Source organism: Mustela erminea, chromosome 4 (assembly GCF_009829155.1).
Source record: "Mustela erminea isolate mMusErm1 chromosome 4, mMusErm1.Pri, whole genome shotgun sequence".
Classification (NCBI taxonomy): domain Eukaryota; kingdom Metazoa; phylum Chordata; class Mammalia; order Carnivora; family Mustelidae; genus Mustela; species Mustela erminea.
In genome coordinates, this window is record NC_045617.1 from 139,199,481 (window position 1) to 139,219,819 (window position 20,339).

The following is a 20,339-nucleotide window of genomic DNA, read 5'->3' on the forward strand; positions in this document are numbered from 1 at the left end:
AAGCTAGCAGAAGAAAACATTCTAAAAAACCATACTTCAACTCTACTTAATGATAAGAAATGATCTATCACCAGAAGGCCAGTTTTTCCACCTCTAAATAAACAATTCTTGAATAAAGCCAGATCAAACACCAGGAAATCAAACTCAAACAATTAAAGCAAACCCGCCGTGCTTCATTCCAAAATTCCTTCCCACGGACACTGGAGCAGGAGCATGAAGACAAAAGGAGAATACCAAACTCAACAGTTCAGTGTTTTGGAGTACACAATTTCATGTGATTTCTAAACAACTTCATAGGGTAAGCAAGGTAGATAGTGTTATGTCATTTTATAGACGGGGAAACCAACAACAGAGAAACCAAGTCAGGGGCCCAAGGTCAAATGGACTAGCGCAGAAAGTAGGATTTCCATCACCCAGTTCAGGGAACTTTCTGCCGCAGCCAGAGAAGAGCCACACTGGACCAGACAGTGAAGCATGTCTCATTTAACCAGCTTACACTTCAAACTGTTCAACCATGAACCTTAGGAGTTCAACATGAAGGCAAGCAAATATTTCACAGCAATAGGAATCAGAAGCAAATAATGCACTGGAAGTCTAGCTTTTAAAAACTGCCCTCAGAGTCTAACCCCTAACCTTATTATTCTTTATTTATAATATTGCTAGGAAAAAAAAGTCAAAGAACTTGTTAAAAAAAAAAAAGTGTAGAAAATGCCTAAAGTTATTATTGACTACGAATGTTTATTTTACAAGATACTGTCTGAATTTTAAGACTATGTAGTAAGAAATAGCTTTAAAGGAAATGAGTATAAAATAACTTGTCAAAAAAGAATGACTGATTCTTAAGTATATTTGCCCTGGCAGGTTGTTCGGCCTTTCACATGAGCACAATCTGACAAAATATAACTCATCATAGGTTTAACACTATGCGTATCAAAGATATACATTTTAAAAACTTACGTATGTCTCAACAATACATCAGAAGGCCTGTGGACTCTGAGAAACAAACTGAGGGTTTTGGAGGGGAGGGGGGCTGGAGTTCGGGGGAGCCTGGTGGTGGGTATTATGGAGGGCACTTACTGCATGGAGCACTGGGTGTGGTGCATAAACAATGAATTCTGGAACACTGAAAAGAAATTTTAAAAAGTTTTTAAAAATTAAAAAAAATACATCAGGTTTTAAAATAAGTTTTCTTTTTTTAAAGATTCATTTGTGAGAATCTGGAAGAAATGGACGCATTCCTAATAACATATAAACTACCAAACCCGAAACAGAAAGAAATAGAAAACCTGAACAGACCCATAACCAGCAAAGAAAATGAAGCAGTAATCAAAAATCTCCCAACAAACAAGAGCCCAGGGCCAGATGGCTTTCCAGGGGAATTCTACCAAACATCTGAAGAAGAATACCGTTTCAAAAAACAGAAATGGAAGGAAAACTTCCAAACTCATTTTATGAGGCAAGCATTACCTTGATCCCAAAATGAGATAAAGATCCCACCAAAAAGACAACTACAGACCAACATCCCTACTGAACATGGATGTCAAAATTCTCAACAATATTCTCACCAACATGCCACCCAATAGGATCCAACAGTGCATTAAAAAGATTATTCACCGCAACCAAGTGGGATTTATTCCTGGGCTGCAAGGCTGGTTCAACACCAGCAAATCAATGTGATACAATACATTAATAAAAGAAAGGACAAGAACCATATGATCCTCTCAACAGACAAAGAAAAAGCATTTGACAAAGTACAGCATCCTTTCTTGATTAAAACAGTATAGGGATAGAGGGAACATATCTCAATACCATAAAAGCTATATATGAAAAGCCCATAGCAAATATCATTTTCAATGGGGAAAAACAAAGCTTTTCCCCCTAAGGTCAGGAACATGACAGGGATGTCCACTATAACTACTGTTGTTCAACATAGTACTAGAAGTCTTAGCCTCAGCAATCAGACAACAAAAAGAAATGAAAGGCATCCAAACTAGCAAAGAAGACATCAAACTCTCACTCTTCGCAGATATGATACTCTATGTGGAAAACCCAAAAGACTTCACCCAAAATTTCCAGAGCTCATAGAGGAAATCAGCAAAGTGGCAGAATATAAAATCAATACACAGAAATCAGTTGCATTTCTAAACACTAAGAAAGAAGAGACATTAAGGAATCAATTCCATTCACAATTGCACCAAAAACCACTTGACTAGGCATAAACCTAACCAAAGAGGCAAAGGATCTGTACTCAGAAAACTATAAAGTACTCATGAAAGAAATTGGGGAAGATACAAAGAAATGGAAAAATGTTCCATGTTCATGGATTGGAAGAACAAATACTGTTAAAATGCCTATGCTACCTAGAGCAATCTATACATTCAGTGAAATCCCTTTCAAAATACCACCAACATTCTTCACAGGGCTGGAACAAATATCCTAAAATTTGTATGGAACCAGAAAAGATCCTGAACAGCCAAAGGAATGTTGAAAAAGAAAACCAAAGCTGGTGGCATCACAATTCCGGACTTCTAGCTCTATTACAAAGCTGTAACCATCAAGACCGTATGGTACTGGCACAAAAACAGACACACAGATCAATGGAACAGAATAGAGAGCTCAGAAATGGACCGTCAACTCTATGTTCAACAAAGCAGGAAAACATGTCCAATGGAAAAAAGACAGTCTCTTCAATAAATGGTGTTGGGAAAATTGGACAGCCACATACAGAAAAATGAAACTGGACCACTTTCTTATACCACACACGAAAATAGACTCCAAATGGATGAAAGGCCTAAATGTGAGACAGGAATCCATCAAAACCCTAGAGATTTTGTGTGACTGTGACCTCGGCCTCAGTAATTTCTTGCTAGACACATTGCAAAAGGCAAGAAAAACAAAGGCAAAAATGAACTATTGGGACTTCAACAAGATGAAAAGCTTTTTGCACTGCGAAGGAAACAGTCAACAAAACTGAAAGACAACCTACAGAAGGGGAGCATATACTTGGAAATGTCTTATCAGATAAAGGGCTAGTATCCAAAATCTTTAAGAAACTTACCAAATCCATTACCCAAAGAACAAATAATCCAATCAAGAAATGGGCAGTAGACCTGAACAGACATTTCTCCAAAGAAGACATACAAATGGCCAATAGACACATGAAAAAATGTTCAACATCACTGAGCATCGGGGAAATACAAATCAAAACCACAATGAGATACCACCTCACACCAGTCAGAATGGCTAAAATTAACAAGTCAGGAAACGACAGAACCTGCTTACACTGTTGGTGGGAATGCAAGCTAGTGCAGCCACTCTAGAAAACAGCATGGAGGTTCCTCAAAAGTTAAAAATAGAGCTACCTTACTACCCAGCAATTGCACTACTAGGTATTTACCCCAAAGATACAAATGTAGTGATCCAAAGGGACACCTGCACCCCAATGTTTATAGCAGCAATGTCCACAATAGCCAAACTATGGAAAGAGCTCAGATGTCCATCAACAGATGAATGGATAAACGTGCGGTATATATACACATACAGTGGAATATTACTCAGCCAGCAAAAATGAAATCTTGCCATTTGTAACGATGTGGATGGAACCAGAGGGTGTTATGCTAAATGAAATAAGTCAGTCAGAGAAAGACAATTATCATATGATCTCACTCACATGTGGAATTTAAGAAACAAAATAGAGGAGCATGGGGAAGGGAAGAAAAAATAAAACAAGATGAAATCAGAGAGGGAGGCAAACCATAAGAGACTCCGTTTTACTTTTTTTTTTAAACTATAAGAGACTCTTAATCATAGGGAACAAACTGAGGGTTGCTGGAGGGGCCGGGGGGGGTGGGTTTGAGGATGGGGTAACTGAGTGATGGGTATTAAGGAGGGCATGTAATGTAATGCACACTGGGTGTTATATATAAATGATGAATCACTGAATTCTACCTCTGAAACTAACAATACTTGAATTCAAACAAAAAAAAAATTTTTTTTTAAAGATTTTATTTATTTATTTGACAGGCAGAGATTACAAGTAGGCAGAGAGGCAGGCAAAGAGAGAGAGGAGGAAGCAGGCTCCCCGCTGAGCAGAGAGCCTGATGCGGGGCTTGATCCCAGGACTCTGGGACCATGACCTGAGCCGAAGGCAGAGGCCCCAACCAACTGAGCCACCCAGGCGCCCCTAAAAATATTTTCTTTGTAAAAGATTTATACACACACATGCAGGGGGTAGGGAGAGAGAGAGCACGAGCCAGCATGTGCAGGCTATGGGTAGGGGTAGAGGGACAGGGAAAGAGAGTCTTAACCAGATTCCATGCTGAGTGTAGAGCCCAACACAGGGCTTGATGTGAAGGGCAGCAACCCCAGGACCCTGAGATCACCACCTGAGCTGACCAAGAGTTGGATACTTAACTGGCTATGCCACCCAGGCACCCCAAAATTTTCATTTTTAAAGCTGAGTACTGTATTTCTGGAAAGCAACAGAGGCACTTTTGATCAGATGGGGTTCTCAAAACAAGTCTATGAATAAATTTAACATTACCAAATAGCATAAATTCAACAACATACCTTACAGGAAATTCTTTCTCCTATATATATTTTTTAATTTTTTTCTCCTATATATTTAATATAAAAATACTTCTTACAATCAAAAGAATTATTTCTTAAGGCCCCCCTACAAGATACAGTCTTCACTGAGCACTGTGGGACTCCTCTATCCTGATTCACATAGACGCAGTCATTCGCTAATTTTCACCACTGTACGATATTTGATTTTATGAATGATACTGTAATTTATTCTGTAGATAGACAGCGGGACTGTCTCAAGTTTCAAAAAACCTGCTCAAGCATGCTGGTACAAATCTCCTGGTGCACGCAGTCAAGTTTCACCAATGACTTATGGAGGCATCCAAGGTACTGGTCTCATCTCAAAGTGGCTCAGTGGGCCTTGGGGTCATCAGACCACCCCAGCTTAGCTACCTCTGACTTCAAGTAGCCTCATCTGCTTACTGTGTAATAAAGACCATGGCAACATTATCAGAGGAAATATGTGCCACACCAGTACTATTAGGGAAAGTGTGAGATGAAAATACTCTGCAGATGTCCCTCCAGGTGCAGAACTGCTGTTGGAGAGGTACCTTCCAACGTCAACTCCTACTTAATGCCAAAGTCTGTTTTTCGTTTTGTTTTAATTTTTTAAAAAATTTTATTTATTTATTTGATGGAGAGAGAACACAAGTGGGGTCAGGGGGTGCGGCAAAGAAAGAGGGAGAAGCAGACTCCTCACGGAGCAGGGAGCCCAATGCAGGGCTGGATCCCAGGACCCCGGGATCATGCCCCGAGCTGAAGGCAGTCGCTCAGTGACTGAGCCCCCCAGGTGCTCCTGCCAATGTTTGTTTTCTAATACAATCCTAGCAATGGACTTATATTCTCCAGTTCTACTTGCTCATCATGATTCTTCCCAGGGAAGAAACCAAAACTGTCCTCTGCAAATAATGACCATCGCACAGAGACTCAAGGCTTCAATTTCTGATAACTTAATGAGTATAAACCTGTGGTTTCAAAATGTATTTCTTTGATTACTAATCACCTTGAAATACATCTTCATGTTTATTGGCCACTCGTATTTCTTCTTCTGTAAGATGCCTGGTCCTATCTTTCGCTCACTTTTTTTTTTTTTTTAAAGATTTTATTTATTTATTTGACAGAGATCACAAGCAGGCAGGGAGGCAGGCAGAGAGAGAGAGAGAGAGAGGGAGGAGGAAGCAGGCTCCCCGCTGAGCAGAGAGCCTGATGCGGGGCTCAATCCCAGGACCGTGGGATCATGACCTGAGCTGAAGGCAGAGGCTTTAGCCCACTGAGCCACCCAGGCACCCCTCGTTCACATCTATATTAGGTTATTGCCCTCTTTTTATTGGTTTGTATATGCTGATCATATTTTCTGAACACTTGTGTTCTGTGTTTTATGAATTGCTTAACTTTTTCATGGTGTTGTTTAATGAGTAGAAGCCCTGATAAAGATTATTAGTATTTTCCATTGGTGCTTTTTATGCCTTCCTTAAGGAATCTTTCTCTAGCTGGAGGTCTTAAAGGTCTTCCACTGTTTCCCAAAAGAAATAACTTCCCTTTCACATTCAACTCTGATAAAGCCAAAATGTGAATAAAGGTCTTCATCTATTCTTATTCAACATTATACTGGAGGTTCTAACCAGTGTAAAAAAAAAAAAAACAAAAAACAAAAACCAAGAAGACATGGAAGTTACGCACATTAGGAAGGAAGAAACTAAACCTACCATCTACACAAAAGAATTCCCACACCCAAATACAAATTATTAGAAAAGAGGATTTCGGGGCTCCTGCGTGACTCAGTCGGTTATACAGCTGCCTTTGGTTCAGGTCACGATCCTGGGATTGAGCCCCACATTGGGCTCCATGCTCAGCTCGGAACCTGCTTCCCTCTCCCTCTGCCCTTCGCCCTGCTCATGCTCACTCTCTCTCTCCCTATCTCTCTCTCTCTCTCTAATAAATAAATAAAATCTTAAAAGAAAAGAGGATTCAGCAAGATGGCTGAAATGCGCTACAAGTCAAATACTGCAGGTTTGGGCAGATTTCAGGACAATGAAATTCTCTTCTACAATAACCTGCCAAATCATTTTATTCTAAAGAGGTGCTTAATTTTACTGAATTTCTACCTTTGATTGTATATTGTACAACTGGTCCATTGTATTTTCTGCATCATGTATTCTTCTCCTCTAATATGTTAACATGGTCAATTACATGTAAAAGACCTCTAAGGTCAGGGTGCCTGGGTGGCTCGGTCAGTTAAGTCTCCGACTCCTGATCTGGGCTCAGGTCATGATCTCAGCGTCATGAGACTGAGCCCTGAGTCAGGCTCTATGCTGGGCATGGAGCCTAAGATTCTCTCTGCCCCTCCCTGCTCCCCTACTTTCTCTCTCACTTTAAAAAAGAAAAAAAAAGAAAAGAAAACACTCTAATGTTAACCTTTCAATCCTGGAATAAACCTGGTGTACGGTATTTTGCTTTTTATGCACTGCTGGCTTTGGTTTGCCAACACAACCACACACTGCCAAAGGTGTCCCCGGTAGAATGCCTCCTGTCTATCATCCAATACTCACAGGACATACACATAAACAGTACAAAGTTCTAGCTAATATTTACCTAGGAAGACTTTATATTTAAGCTTGATACACATTTTAAGACAATGTGCAAGAAGATTCTCAAATTATAAATCAAATACCATTGTTAGCATACCACAATCACAGGACAGTACGAGGAGCACATCCATGAAGGAGATGCAGGCCTTACGTGCTGCTAGTGTTGAGGGATCTCATTACCACACATAAGCAACTATTTACAAACAGGCATGTGAAAGGTTTGGTAATCAGAAATCTAGGCCTTGAGCACTACACCCATGTGTAGACATTTTGCTGGTTTTACATATATTTAGGCAAGTTGGTTGAGGGTTTGGGGTTGACACAGAACACACTGTAACTTCTACAATTTAGAATATGGGAAACAGGGTCCGAGCTAGAGTTTTTGCATAGAACATCTGATTTTCAGAAACGGAAGTTAGGTGAAAGATAATGACTTTACTTTGTTTTTAATTTTTGTATCTATATTCATGAATGTGACTAGTCTCGGGTGTCACTTCTCATACTTCCCTTGTGGGTTTCATTATGAGCTGGACACAGTTGGCTCTTTTTTCACTTGCTGCAAAAGTCTGTCTAACACTGAAAAGGAAGCTTCCCTGAAAGTTTGATAGGAATCTCCTAATTCTTCAGACAGACCTGGTGCTTTCTCAGCAGAAAAAAATTTTTAATCACTACACGAACATAATTTGTTTAGTGACCACAATATTAATTAGGATTTGAATTGCTTCTAGAACTGGTTTGGGTAAAAATTTCTAGGATTTCTGCCATTTCATCTAACTTTTCGAATTTGTCAGAATTGTTCATAAACTCTTAATCTCACTGTGTGTGATAACTGATTACATTCCCTTCAATTCTTAAAATTGTTTGTTTCTTGATCAGATATTGATCCTAAAATTGTTTGTTTTTTGAACAGAGATTTACCTACTGTATTAGTCTTCTCCAAGAACTTTCCACTTTGGGGGCACCTAGCTGGCTCAATCAGTAGAGCATGTGACTTTAAAAAAAAAAAATTTTATTTATTTGACAGAGAGAGAGGAAGAAGCAGGCTCCCTGCTGAGTAAGGAGCCTACACAGGGCTGGATCCCAGTACTGTGGATCATGACCTGAGCCAAAGGCAATTGCTTAACCAAATGAACCACCCAGGTGCCCTGAGCATGTGACTCCTGATCTTGGGGTGTGAGTTCAAGCCCCAAGGTAGGTGTAGAGATTACTTAAAAATAAATAAAACTTAAAAAGACTTTTTCACTTTGTTTAGCTTCCACTGTATTTTTATATTCTATTTCATTTACTTATTTTATCTTTATCATCTTTCATTCCTTCTTTGAAGTTTATTCTTTTCTCTTTCCAAATTCTTAAGTCAGATAAGCTCATTCAATAATTCATATGTAAATTATAAATTTTTCAATACTTTCCCTTCTTTGAGCCATGCATAGTCATAATATTTTTTAAAAGATTTATTTATTTGAGAGAGAGAGAGAGAGAGAAAGCAAGAGAGGGGAGGAGGTCAGAGGGAGAAGCTGACTCCCCGTGGAACTGGAACCCTAATGTGGGACTCGATCCTGGGACTCCAGGATCACGACCTGAGCCAAAGGCAGTTGCTTAACCAACTGAGCCACCCAGGTGCCCCATAATATTTTTTATTTCCAAACACATGGAATCTTCAAACTTGTTTTCCTGAACTTCCAGCTTCATCTGCGGTGAGCTCAGAGAACAGTCTGTAGGACTTCCCTTATACTTTATGCTTCAGCTGAGGACTGCTTTAGGTTTCAGCACTTGGTCAATTTTTACGTGTTCCAGATATGCTTTAAGGAACCAATATTATATATTTGCTGAGACAGTATTCTCATTTGCCTACCTAGTGAAGTTTGTTAATCACATTACTTAATTCTCCTATATCCATACTTGTTTTATCTGGTTTTTCCCCTCTCAATTAAGAGGAATGTATTAAAATCTTCCCATTGTGATTATGGATTTATCTGGGTTTTTTTTTCCTTGTAATTCTATTTGTCTTTTGTTTATTGATCTTCTCTTACATTGTCTTTCCCTCATTCTTTCTAGAATGTTTATTAGATAAGTTGACCCATAAGAGACTCTAACTTTACAGATCAAAATTAGTCTAATACTGGTCATCTCATTTGGTTCAACCTCAAGATCTTCTAGAACTATTCTCTGTTAACTTGTTTTTCATATTTTCCACTTTATCTCAGAATCCCTTCTACATCACTCTAGTCTTTCTTCATTTATATATAATTGCTGTTGAAGCACACCCTTGGGGTTTTTACTGACAGTGACTTATTAAAGTCATGTTTGATAAAATCTTATTCCTTATTCATTTTTTAATCCATCTTTTATCTCTATAAAAGCTTTAAAAGACTATGCATTTACCTATTTAATAGTCTGCACCCAATGGTGCAATATCTAACACCCTTTGTAGGTCTAAATTGTACTCTTTGGTTCTGGTGCCTCTCAAACATTTTTTTTCTTTTTAAACATTTTATTTATTTGACAGACAGAGATCACAAGTAGGCAGAGAGGCAGGCAGAGAAAGAGGGGGAAGCAGGCTCCCCGCTGACCAGGGGGCCTTTTTGTGGGGCCAGATCCCAAGATCCTGAGATCATGACCTGAGCCAAAGGCAGAGGTTTAACCCACTGAGCCACCCAGGCACCCCTCAAGCTTTTGAAAATACATTCCTCTGTGTGTTTGCTAATTTTTTTGTAGAGGGGCTATAGAAAATTAATCTGTAGAAATACGGAGGGACCTAGGCTTATAAAGTTTCATCCATATAGAATTTGTGTTTGCTAATTTTTTTGTGGAGGGGTTGTAGAAAATTAATCCGTAGAAATATGGAGGGACCTAGGTTTACAGAGTTTCATCCATGTAGAATTTGTGTTTGTCTCTGTTGGGTGTCAAAGAACACAGTCACGTTTGGTCCTTACATTCTTAACTCAGTGGTTCGTCAGTCGTACAGGAAGGATAAATTTGAGCCCCACACTGAAACAAGGCCAAGGCGACAGTAAGAAATCTAGAAAGGGAGCTGTATTTATTCCAAGCTGTTATGAAGACAGAGAGGTTTCCATGCTGCCTCTTTTTGTAAACAGGGAGCCTTTCTTTCCTACATTCACCATTCACCAAGAGGGATGCAGCCACTTCAAAAATTCAAGAGCTTTGTGCAGGAGTCTCCGATCTAGTTCCCTACAAAATCTCCCATAGAGCTTGAAAGCTTTTATCTTAGTATTTTACCCCAGATTCCACAGGTTTTTTTTTAACCACTCTGATTTCAGTTCCCTGTTCTTTTTTTGTTTTCTTCTTCTTCTTCTTTTTTTTTGGGGGGGGGGGGGATTTTTTTTTTTTTTTTTTTTTGGCCCTTTAGGATTTCCCTTCATTTTTGTGAGACTAGTGTGTTAAATAATTTTTAAAAAACCTATCCAGCACTGAAGTGTTTTATAGCTACAGGGTTTTTCAAAGTACCTGGTTTACCTTACTACCAGAAACCTATATTCTCTCTTTTCAGTAATTTCTAAGAGAACCACTAATGTCTAATTTTTATCACATGTATGACTCTACTCTATGTAAGTGTTACAGCTTCACTAATTTAGGTAAGTGATAAAGAAAGTCAGGTTAAATTAATTAAAAGTCAGAATCACAGTAGTGTTTTTAGAAAGAAGTAAGTTTGATTGACATCAAAAGCACAGAGCATTTGATCTTGGTTAATAAAGCTTTCAGTACATGTACCAAATACTTTTAATTACAAGTCACTTTTACTCATTATACACTGTACACATACTGCTAGAAGATGAGTGAATTGAGGATGACCCCAGAAACGTTTACATTTATTTGTTAAGCATATTAATGATTTTAGGCATCAGACTCAAATTCAGAGCATTGTACCTAGATGAGCCAAATATTTACTTGTGACTTGAAAATAAAATAATCTCTCTAAGCCTAACTAATCTTAGGCTTAGTTTGGAGAAATTACAAAAATGTAATTGAGGGAGTTCCATAATCAACTAGCAAATATGATTGCAGATATCCTGTAAAATATTTTAATGTAATCCCAAATGTAATTCCTTAGAAACTAGCCTTTAGCACTGCAGACAGATACTGTTCCCACAAGTATAAGAGTAGCCGGTTCCTTACCTCTCCAGCGCTTGCACATTCCTTGGCTCTCCTGTGAAGTGCAGCCCATGTGTCTTCATACCTCAAAAAAGCAAAAAGTAATTCAAAATGCAAATCACATATGAAAAAATAGAAAACATCTAAAGATGAACCTGGAACATCCTATGGTATCCTAGGAAAAATAACAACTCAAAAATAACGGGGACACGTCACAAGGACATAGAAGAATCTGGAAGGGGCTTCCAATGGCCAAACCTGGGACAACTTGAGCGACAAAATAAATAATGGTAGTGACAGGTTATAACTCAGGACTAACAGAAACATCCACGAGTTCACAGCAATTTTAAATGAACGGGGGAGAGGGGGAGAAATTCTCCTGCAGACTTCCAATTAACAACTGCAGAAAAAATGATAATAAAGTATCACCGCTTGGTAAACATGACAATAATTATTTCAGGCAAGAATTCTAATGGATGCTAAAATCAATAAGAAATTATGAAGAGAAACATGTTTACTACACAGTCTCAAAATATCTCCTTACAGGACACCCATAATTAAAAAGGGGGAAATAGTACAACAATGTAGAAACCAGGCAGACACTCCCCTAACCACACGATCCACGGTAATGAAACACAGAAACATCATGTGTCTGTTAATGTGATGCCCTGAGAAGCACACACCACTGCCCTTGTGGTAGTGTTGCCAAAACATCACTGACTTTAATCATCAGGTAGGGGAGCATATAAACCCAAATTGAGGGGTAATTTGCAAAATATCAAAAAGTACTCTTCAAAAGTGTCCAGGTTAGGAAAAACAAAGACTTGGGAACTGTTCTGGATTAATGGAGATGGAGGAGATACAGTGACTAAATACACCTATGATTCTAGATTGGATCCTGGTCCCAAAATAAGGACACTAGTGGGATAGCTGATGAAATCTGAACGAGGTCTGCAGGCCAGGGAGCAGTGTTATCTTCCTGGGTTCCACAACTGTACTCTTATACAAAATCTTCAAAATACGCAAAGCAATAATTGACAGAATGGAAGGGAGAAATAAGCCGTTCTCCAGGAACAAAGACTTCCATACCCCACTCTTAGTAATGGTTAAGGTGACCAGACAAAAGACAAACAAGAGAGGACCTGAGCACCACAATAAACCAACTAGGTAGAACAATATATAAAGAACACTGTGTTGGACAACCGCAGAATACACATTCTTCTCAAGTGCACACGGGACAGTTTCCAGGACTGATTATCTGCTAGGCCACAAATTAACTCTCAGGAGATTTTTGTAAAGGGGGTAAATGAGAAATCTCTGAAAGTTTGGCTCAATTTTGCTAATCTAAGACTGCTCTAAAAAAGTCTATATATTTTTTTGAATAAAAAGAGAGAGAATCATACGAAGTATCTTTTTTTGACCACAATGGGATGAAGTTTGAAATCAATGAAAGGAAAACTGGAAGATTTGCAAATTTGTGGAAATTAAACAAATTCTTTTAAATATTCAAAGAAAAAAATCATAAGGGGAATCAAACAATACTAAGATATGAATGAAAATAAAACCACAACATACCAAAACTTAAGGAACTCAGGAAAAACAGGGCTTTGAGTGAAATTTGTAACTCTAAATGCCTTACATTTAAACAGAAGAAAGATCTCACATCAACAGTATAACTTCACAGTTTAAAGTAGAAGAACAAACTGAACACAAAGCTAGCAAAAGGAAGAAAAAATAAACACCATGGCAGATAAATAAAATAGAGAATAAAAATAATGGGAAAATCAATGAAACCAAAAATTGGTCCTTCAGAAAGACCAACAAAATTAAATCTTTAAGTGGACTAAGGAACAAAAAGAGAAGATTCAAAATTAGAAAAAAAAAAGTGGGGACATTACCAATTTTACAGAATAAAAAGGATTTTAAGAGCACTATGAGTAATTGTACACCAAAAAAATCAGATAATCTAGATGAAACAGACAAATCCTAGGGCACCTGGGTGGCTCAGTTGGTTGGGGTCTGCCTTCGGCTCAGGTCCTGATCTCAGGCTCCTGGGGTCATGTGTGCTCCTCTCCCTCCTTCTCCCTCTTTCTCTGTCCCTCCCCCCAACTCGTGCTCATGTGCATGCTCTCTCAAGTGAATAAATAAAATTTTCAAAAAAATTAAAATAATAAACAAATTCCTAGAAAAACAAAACCTACCAAGACTGAATCCCAAAGAAATAGAAAATCTGGTAACTAGTAAGGAGTTTGCATCAGTCACTGAAAATCTCACTCCTGAATAATCAATGAATCAAAGAAGAAATTAAACAGGAAATATAAATGTATCCTGACACAAATGAAAATAGAACATACCAAAACTTACGGAATACAGTTTTAAAAGGGAAGTTTACAACAAATGCCGACATTAAGAAGATCCCAAATAAACAACTTAACTCTACACTTTAAGAAACTAGAAAAAATTAAAACAAACAAAAAAAAAAAAACTGAGGCTAAAGTCAGAAGAAAGAAGAAAATAATCAAGATTGGAGAAGAAATAAATGAAACACAATAGGAAAACAAAAGAAAGATTAACTAAACTAAGAGCTGATTCTTTGAAAAGACAAATGCAACTGACAAAATTTCAGCTAGACTAACCGCAGGAAAAAAGACAGAGGACCCAAATCAAAATTATAAATGGAAAAGGAGACATTATAACTGACATCACAGAAATATAAAGAATCACAAGAGGCTACTATGAACTACTGTACACTAACAAACTGGATAATCCAGAGAAAATGGAAAAAATCTTAGAAACATACAGACTATCAAAATGGAATCAGGAAGAAACAAAAAGTTTCAATAGTAATTATGAGTAAGGAGATTGAATCAGTAATCAAAAATCTCCCAATGAAGGAAAGCCCAGGATGAAATGTTTTCACTGATGGATTTTACTAAACATTTCAAAAAGAGTCAATGCCAATCCTTCTCAAACTCTTCCAAAAAATGAAGAGGAAGGAATATTCCCAAACTCATTTTAGGAGGCTAGCAGACTCTGCAACCAAAGCCAGTAAAGGACAGTATCAGAAAAGAAAACTATACACCAATATCTCTGATGAACACACATGCAAAAACTCTCAATACAATACTAGCAAGTTGAATTCAGCAGCACATTAAAATAATCATTCACAACGATCTGTTTTGATCTGGGATGTGACGGAGGGAGTGCAGCACGCACATCCCAGGAGCCTGAGATCATGACCTGATCTGGGATGAAAGGATGGTTCAACATCTGCAAATCAATGTGATATACCACATTTATAGAAAGACAAAAAAAAAAAAAAAAAATCCTATGCCTATGATCATCTCAATAGATGCAGAAAAGGCATCTAACAAAATTCAACATCTGCTCATGATAAAAAATCTTAACAAATTAGGTATAAAAGGAGGATAACTCAACATAATAAAAGCCGTAATATAAGCTCACAGCTAACACCATACTCAACAGTGAAAGGTTCAAAGATTTTCTGGTCCCCTATCTCACCACTCCTATTCAACAGAGTACTAAGAACTCCTTGCCAGAGCAATCAGACAAGAAAATGAAATAAAAGGCATCAGAAATGAAAAGGAAGAAGTAGAACTGTCTCTATTTGCAGATGACATAATTTTAAATGGAGAAAATCCTAAAGACTCCACCAAAAAACCTGTTAGATCTAATCAACAAATGCAATAAAAGTTGCAAGATACAAAATTAATACACAAAAACTGGTAAGATTTCTATAAACAATGAATTATCTGAAAAATAAAACAATCCCGTTTACAATAGCATCAAAAACAATAAAATACTAGGGAATCACCTTAACCCAGAAGGGAAAGATCTCTACTCTGAAAACTGTTAAGACAATGATTTAAGAAATCGAAGATGGAAAATAAATGGAAAGGCACCCCACATTCATGGACTGGAAGAACTGTTAAAATATCAGTACTACCAAAAGCCATCCATAGATTCAATGCAATCCCTATCAAGATTCTAGGGGATTTTTTTTTTTTCTAACAGGAAGTGCAAAAAGCCATCCTAAAATTTATATGGAACCACAAAGACCTCACCTAGCTAGTAAACAATAATAAAGAATGAGGCATCACATTTCCAGATTTCAAGTTACACTATTGAGCTACAGTAATCAAAACAGTATGCAACTGACATAAAAACAAACAGATCAATGGAACAGAATAAAAGTCCAGAAATAACCCCAAGCATATGTGGTCAACTAATACTCAATAGAAAAGACAGTCTCTTCAGTAAATGGTCCTGGGATAATGGGATATTCACATGTAAAATAATGGCACTCTACCCCTATCTTATACCTCACCCCAAAATTAAGTCAAAATGGATTAAAGGCTTAAATTTAAGACCTGAAACCATGAAATTCCTAGAAGAAAACATCCATAAAAAGTTCCATGACCTGGGTCTTGGCAATGATTTTTTAGATACGACATGTAAAGAACAAGCAACAAAAAGAAGTGGGACTCTATCAAATTAAAAAGCTTCTGCAGAGCAAAAGAAATAACAAAGTGAAAAGAGCCTAAAGAATGGGAAAAAAATATTTGCAAACCATATATCTGCTAAAAAGTTAATATCCAAAATATATAAGGAACATATACAATACCAAAAACCCCCCCCAATAAATCCAATTTTGAAAGATGTACACATTTCCCCAAAGACAGATAAATGGCCAAAAGGTATATGAAAAGATGTTCAACATCCTAATTATCATGGAAATGCAAATCAAAACCACAATGAACTATAGCACCTCCCACCTGTTAGCATGGCCATCATCAGAAAGATGTAACAAATGCTGGGGAGGATGTAGAGAAAAAGGAACCCTCACCGCACTTTGGTGGGACTTTAAACAAGTATAGCCACTATGGAAAATGGGGGGCCCTAAAAAATTAAAAACAGAATTACCATATGATCCAGCAATCCCACTTCTAGGTATTTATCCAAGGGGAAAAAAACGCTAACTCAAAAAGGTTATCTGCACCCCAACGTTCACAGCAGCATTATTTACAATAGTAAAGACACAGAAACAATGGAAGCATCCACTGATGGATGAATGGTGTATACATATACAATATATACAACAGAATATTATTCAACCACAAAAAATGAGGAATTCTTGCCGTCTGTGACAACATGGATGGACTCTGAGGGTATTATGCTAAGTGAAATACATCAGAAAGAGAAAGCTAACTATGGTGTGATGTCACTTATACGTGGAATTAAAAAAAAAAAAAAAACTCACTCAGAAAAAGAGATCAGATTTGTGGTTACCAGAGGCAGAGGTTGGAGGGAGAGGGTACTAGAGGAAGGTGGTCAAATGGTATACGCGCCCAGCTGTAAGGTAAGTACTAGAAGTGGAAGTATAACAGGATGACTTCAGTATTCTGCTGTGTGACATGTATGGGAGCTGCGAAGAATTCTCATCACAGAAAAAAATTTCTATTTTTGCTCTTTTTGTTTCATCTCCACGAGATAATAAAGGCTAACTTAACTCACTGTGATCATTTCACAATACACGTAAATCAAACAACTATTACTGTACACCTTTAACTTACATAGTGACATATCTCAATTACATCTTAATAAAACTGGAAAAAAAAATTTAAACACCTCCCCAAAAAAGCAAAGCCTGGGTCCTGATGGCTTCACCAATGAATTCTGCCAAACATTAAAAAAACAACTATCTCAAACTCTTCCAAAAAACTGGAGGAGGGAACACTCCCTAATGCATTCTAGGCCAGCACTGCCCTGATACCTAAGCCAAAGACACAGATGCTATAAGAAAACTACAGACCAATAAATTTCCTTTATGAAAATGGATGTAGAAATCCTCAATAAAATACAGCAAACTGAATTCAGCAGCATATTCAAAGGATATAGATAACAACCTATCAGGATTTTTTCCTAGAATTTGAGAATGACTTCACATATGAAAACCAATCAATGTTATACACCACATTAACAAAATGAAAGGGAAAAAATATATAATTTCAATTGATGCTGAAAAAGCATTTGACAAAACTCAACACACTTTCATGAACTCAGATAAAAATTCAAGAAACAGCGGCACCTGGGTGGCTCAGTTGGTTAAGCGACTGGCTTTAGCTCAGGTCATGATCCTGGAGTCCTGGGATCGAGTCCCACATTGGGCTCCCTGCTTGGCGAGGAGTCAGCTTCACCCTCTGACCCTTCCCCTTCTCATGCTCTCTCTTTCATTCTCTCTCTCTCTCTCAAATAAAATCTTTTTAAAATTTTTAAAAAACAAGGAATAAAAGGGAACTATGTAAAAATAAAAACCACATATGAAATATGAAAATATAAAAAACATCTTACTTGGTGACAAAAGACTAAAGGCTTCTCCTCAAAAATCAGAAACAGAAAAAGATGCCTGCTTTTGCTAATTCTACTCAACACAATACTGGAAGATCTAGCCAGCGCAATTAGGCAAGAAAAAGAAGAAAAGGTATCAAACTGGAAAGAAAGAAGTAATATTATGTTTGCTAGTGATATAATCTTACAAGTACAAAAGCCTAGGGATTCCACAGAAACAAACCCTGTTAGGACTAATAACAAAATTCAGCAAAGTAGCAGAATATAAAATCAACACACAAAGTTAGTCGTTATTTCCGTATGTCAACAAGGAAATTCAAAAAAGAAATTTAAAAATTCCATTTGTAAAAGCATTAAAAATTTAGGATTTAACAAAGGAGATGAAAGACAGGTATGATAAAAACTACAAAACACTGCTGGAAGAAATTAAAGACAATGTAAATAAATAGAAAGATACCCCATGTTCCTGGATTGGAAGACTAAGATCATTGAGATGTTATCAATAATACACAGAGTAATCTATAAATTTTAATGCCATCTCTATCAAAATCCTAATGACATTTTTTTGAGAAACAGAAAAAAAATCCACCCTAAAATTCGGAACCTCAAGGGACCGAGAACAGCCAAAACAATCTTGAGAAGAACCACAAAGTTGGAGGACTCACACTTATGATTTCAAAACTTACTACAAAGGTACTGTAATCAAAGCAGTGTGCTACTATTATAAAAGCAGATACACAGACCAATGAAACAGCCCCGAAATAAATCCTCACATACACAGATTATTTTCAACAAGGGTGCCAAGACCATGCAATGGAGAAAGGACAGTGTTTTTAACAAATGGAGCTGGGGAAACTGGATATCCATATGTTAAAAATGAGGCTGTGCCCTTTACATCATCAAAAATTTACTAAATCGATCAAAAATCTAAACATAAGAACTAAAACTATAATATTCTTAGGAAAAAACATAGGAAAAGCTTCATGACTTTGGGTTTGGCAATGATTTCTTGGGCAGGGAACCAAAGGCACAAAAAATGGTGAAGTTGGACTTCATCAAAATTAAAAGTTTTTGTGCATCAGTGAACACAGAGAAAAAAAGGAAACCCACAGAATGGGAGAAAATACTTGCAAAGCATCTATCTATTAAGATCCAGATACCGAGAGAACTCCTAAAACTCAACAAAAACCACCCTATCCAAAAATGGGCAAAGGCCCTGAACAGACACCCATCTGAAGAAGATATAGTAAGAGCCCAATAAGCACATGAAAAGATGCTCACCACCATGAGTTGTTAAGGAAATACAAATCAAAACCACAATGAGATCCTACTTCAAACCAATTAGAATGGCTATTAAAAAAAACAACAAAACCCAAACCAGAAGATAAGTTTTGGTGTGGATATGGATAAAAGGGCACTGCTGTGCACTGCTGGTGGTAATGTAAAACGGTGTGGCTGCTGTGTAAACAGTACAGTAGTTCTTCCAAAAATTAAAAATATAATGACCATATGATCCAGCAATTGCGAGTAAATCTGAAAGGATTTAAAAATCTGAAAGGAGGGTCTTGAAGAGAGATGTGCACACTCATGTTCACAGCAGCGTTACTCATGATAGCCAAAAGGTGGAAGCAAACTAAGTGTTCACTAATGGATGAATGGATAAACAAAATATGGTATATAGTTATAAAAAAAATTAATCAGCCTTAAAAAGAAACTTCTGACATAGGCTTCAACAGTATATGTCAGAACTGCCAACAGTATGCTCAGTGAAACAAGCCAGTCACAAAAAGACAAACACTGCTTGAGTTCACTCACACGCGGTGCCCAGAGTAGTCAGATTCATTGAAAGAGAAAGTGGAATGATGGCCACCAGAGACAGGGAAGGCAGCAACCAGGAACTGTTGTTTAATGGGCACAGAGTTTCCATTTTGCAAAATGAAAAGTTGTGGAGTTTGGATGCGTAACAATGTAAATGTGCTTATTAACACTACTGAACTGAAATGCGCACTTAAACATGGTTAAGCTGGTAAATTTCATGTTATGGGCATTTCATCACAATTTTCACAATTAAAAACATTATAATTTAGAGATCTGCTATTTAAAATAGTCCTTCCTCCACATATTAGTTCCAAAGAGATTAAAGCAGTGTTTTTTTTTTTTTTTTTAAAGATTTTATTTAACAGGCAGAGATCACAAGTAGGCAGAGAGGCAGGCAGAGAGAGAGAGAGGAGGAAGCAGGCTCCCTGCTGAGCGGAGAGCCCGATGTGGGGCTCGATCCCAGGATCCTGGGACCATGACCTGAGCTGAAGGCCGAGGCTTTAACCCACTGAGCCACCCAGGCGCCCCTAAAGCAGTGTTTCAAGGCAATCAACGGGCATATTACGTACATCTCCCTACAGCTCTAAATTTTCATATTAAGTCCCACGGTGCACCCCCTTTCAAACCACTACCACACAGGAAGAGCTATGCATCTGAAACACTTCTTTCAATGAAGTCCATTCAACGAAATCACTAGATTTACAGAAATAAAGATAAAACGTAAACAGTACACCACTGCTCTTTACTATACCTTCTTTCATGTTCACTTACTCTTCACTCAACAAAACCAAGCAGGAAATTGGCATCAAATTAAGCACTTTTCATTTCAAAAAAGAAAAAAAAAAATCTCTAGATTTAGCAACCACA

The 20,339-nt window shown here is 37.5% G+C and overlaps 1 protein-coding gene across 2 annotated transcripts in view; it reads right to left on the bottom strand.

Moving 5' to 3' along the window:
* DTNBP1 (dystrobrevin binding protein 1) overlaps positions 1–20,339 on the bottom strand; it is a 128,652-nt gene that overhangs the window by 92,650 nt on the left and 15,663 nt on the right. For both annotated transcript variants that reach the window (XM_032341162.1, XM_032341163.1), the window contains exon 4: positions 11,310–11,370. In XM_032341162.1, the coding sequence (XP_032197053.1) occupies positions 11,310–11,370 (61 nt within the window). The remainder of the gene's footprint in view (positions 1–11,309; positions 11,371–20,339) is intronic.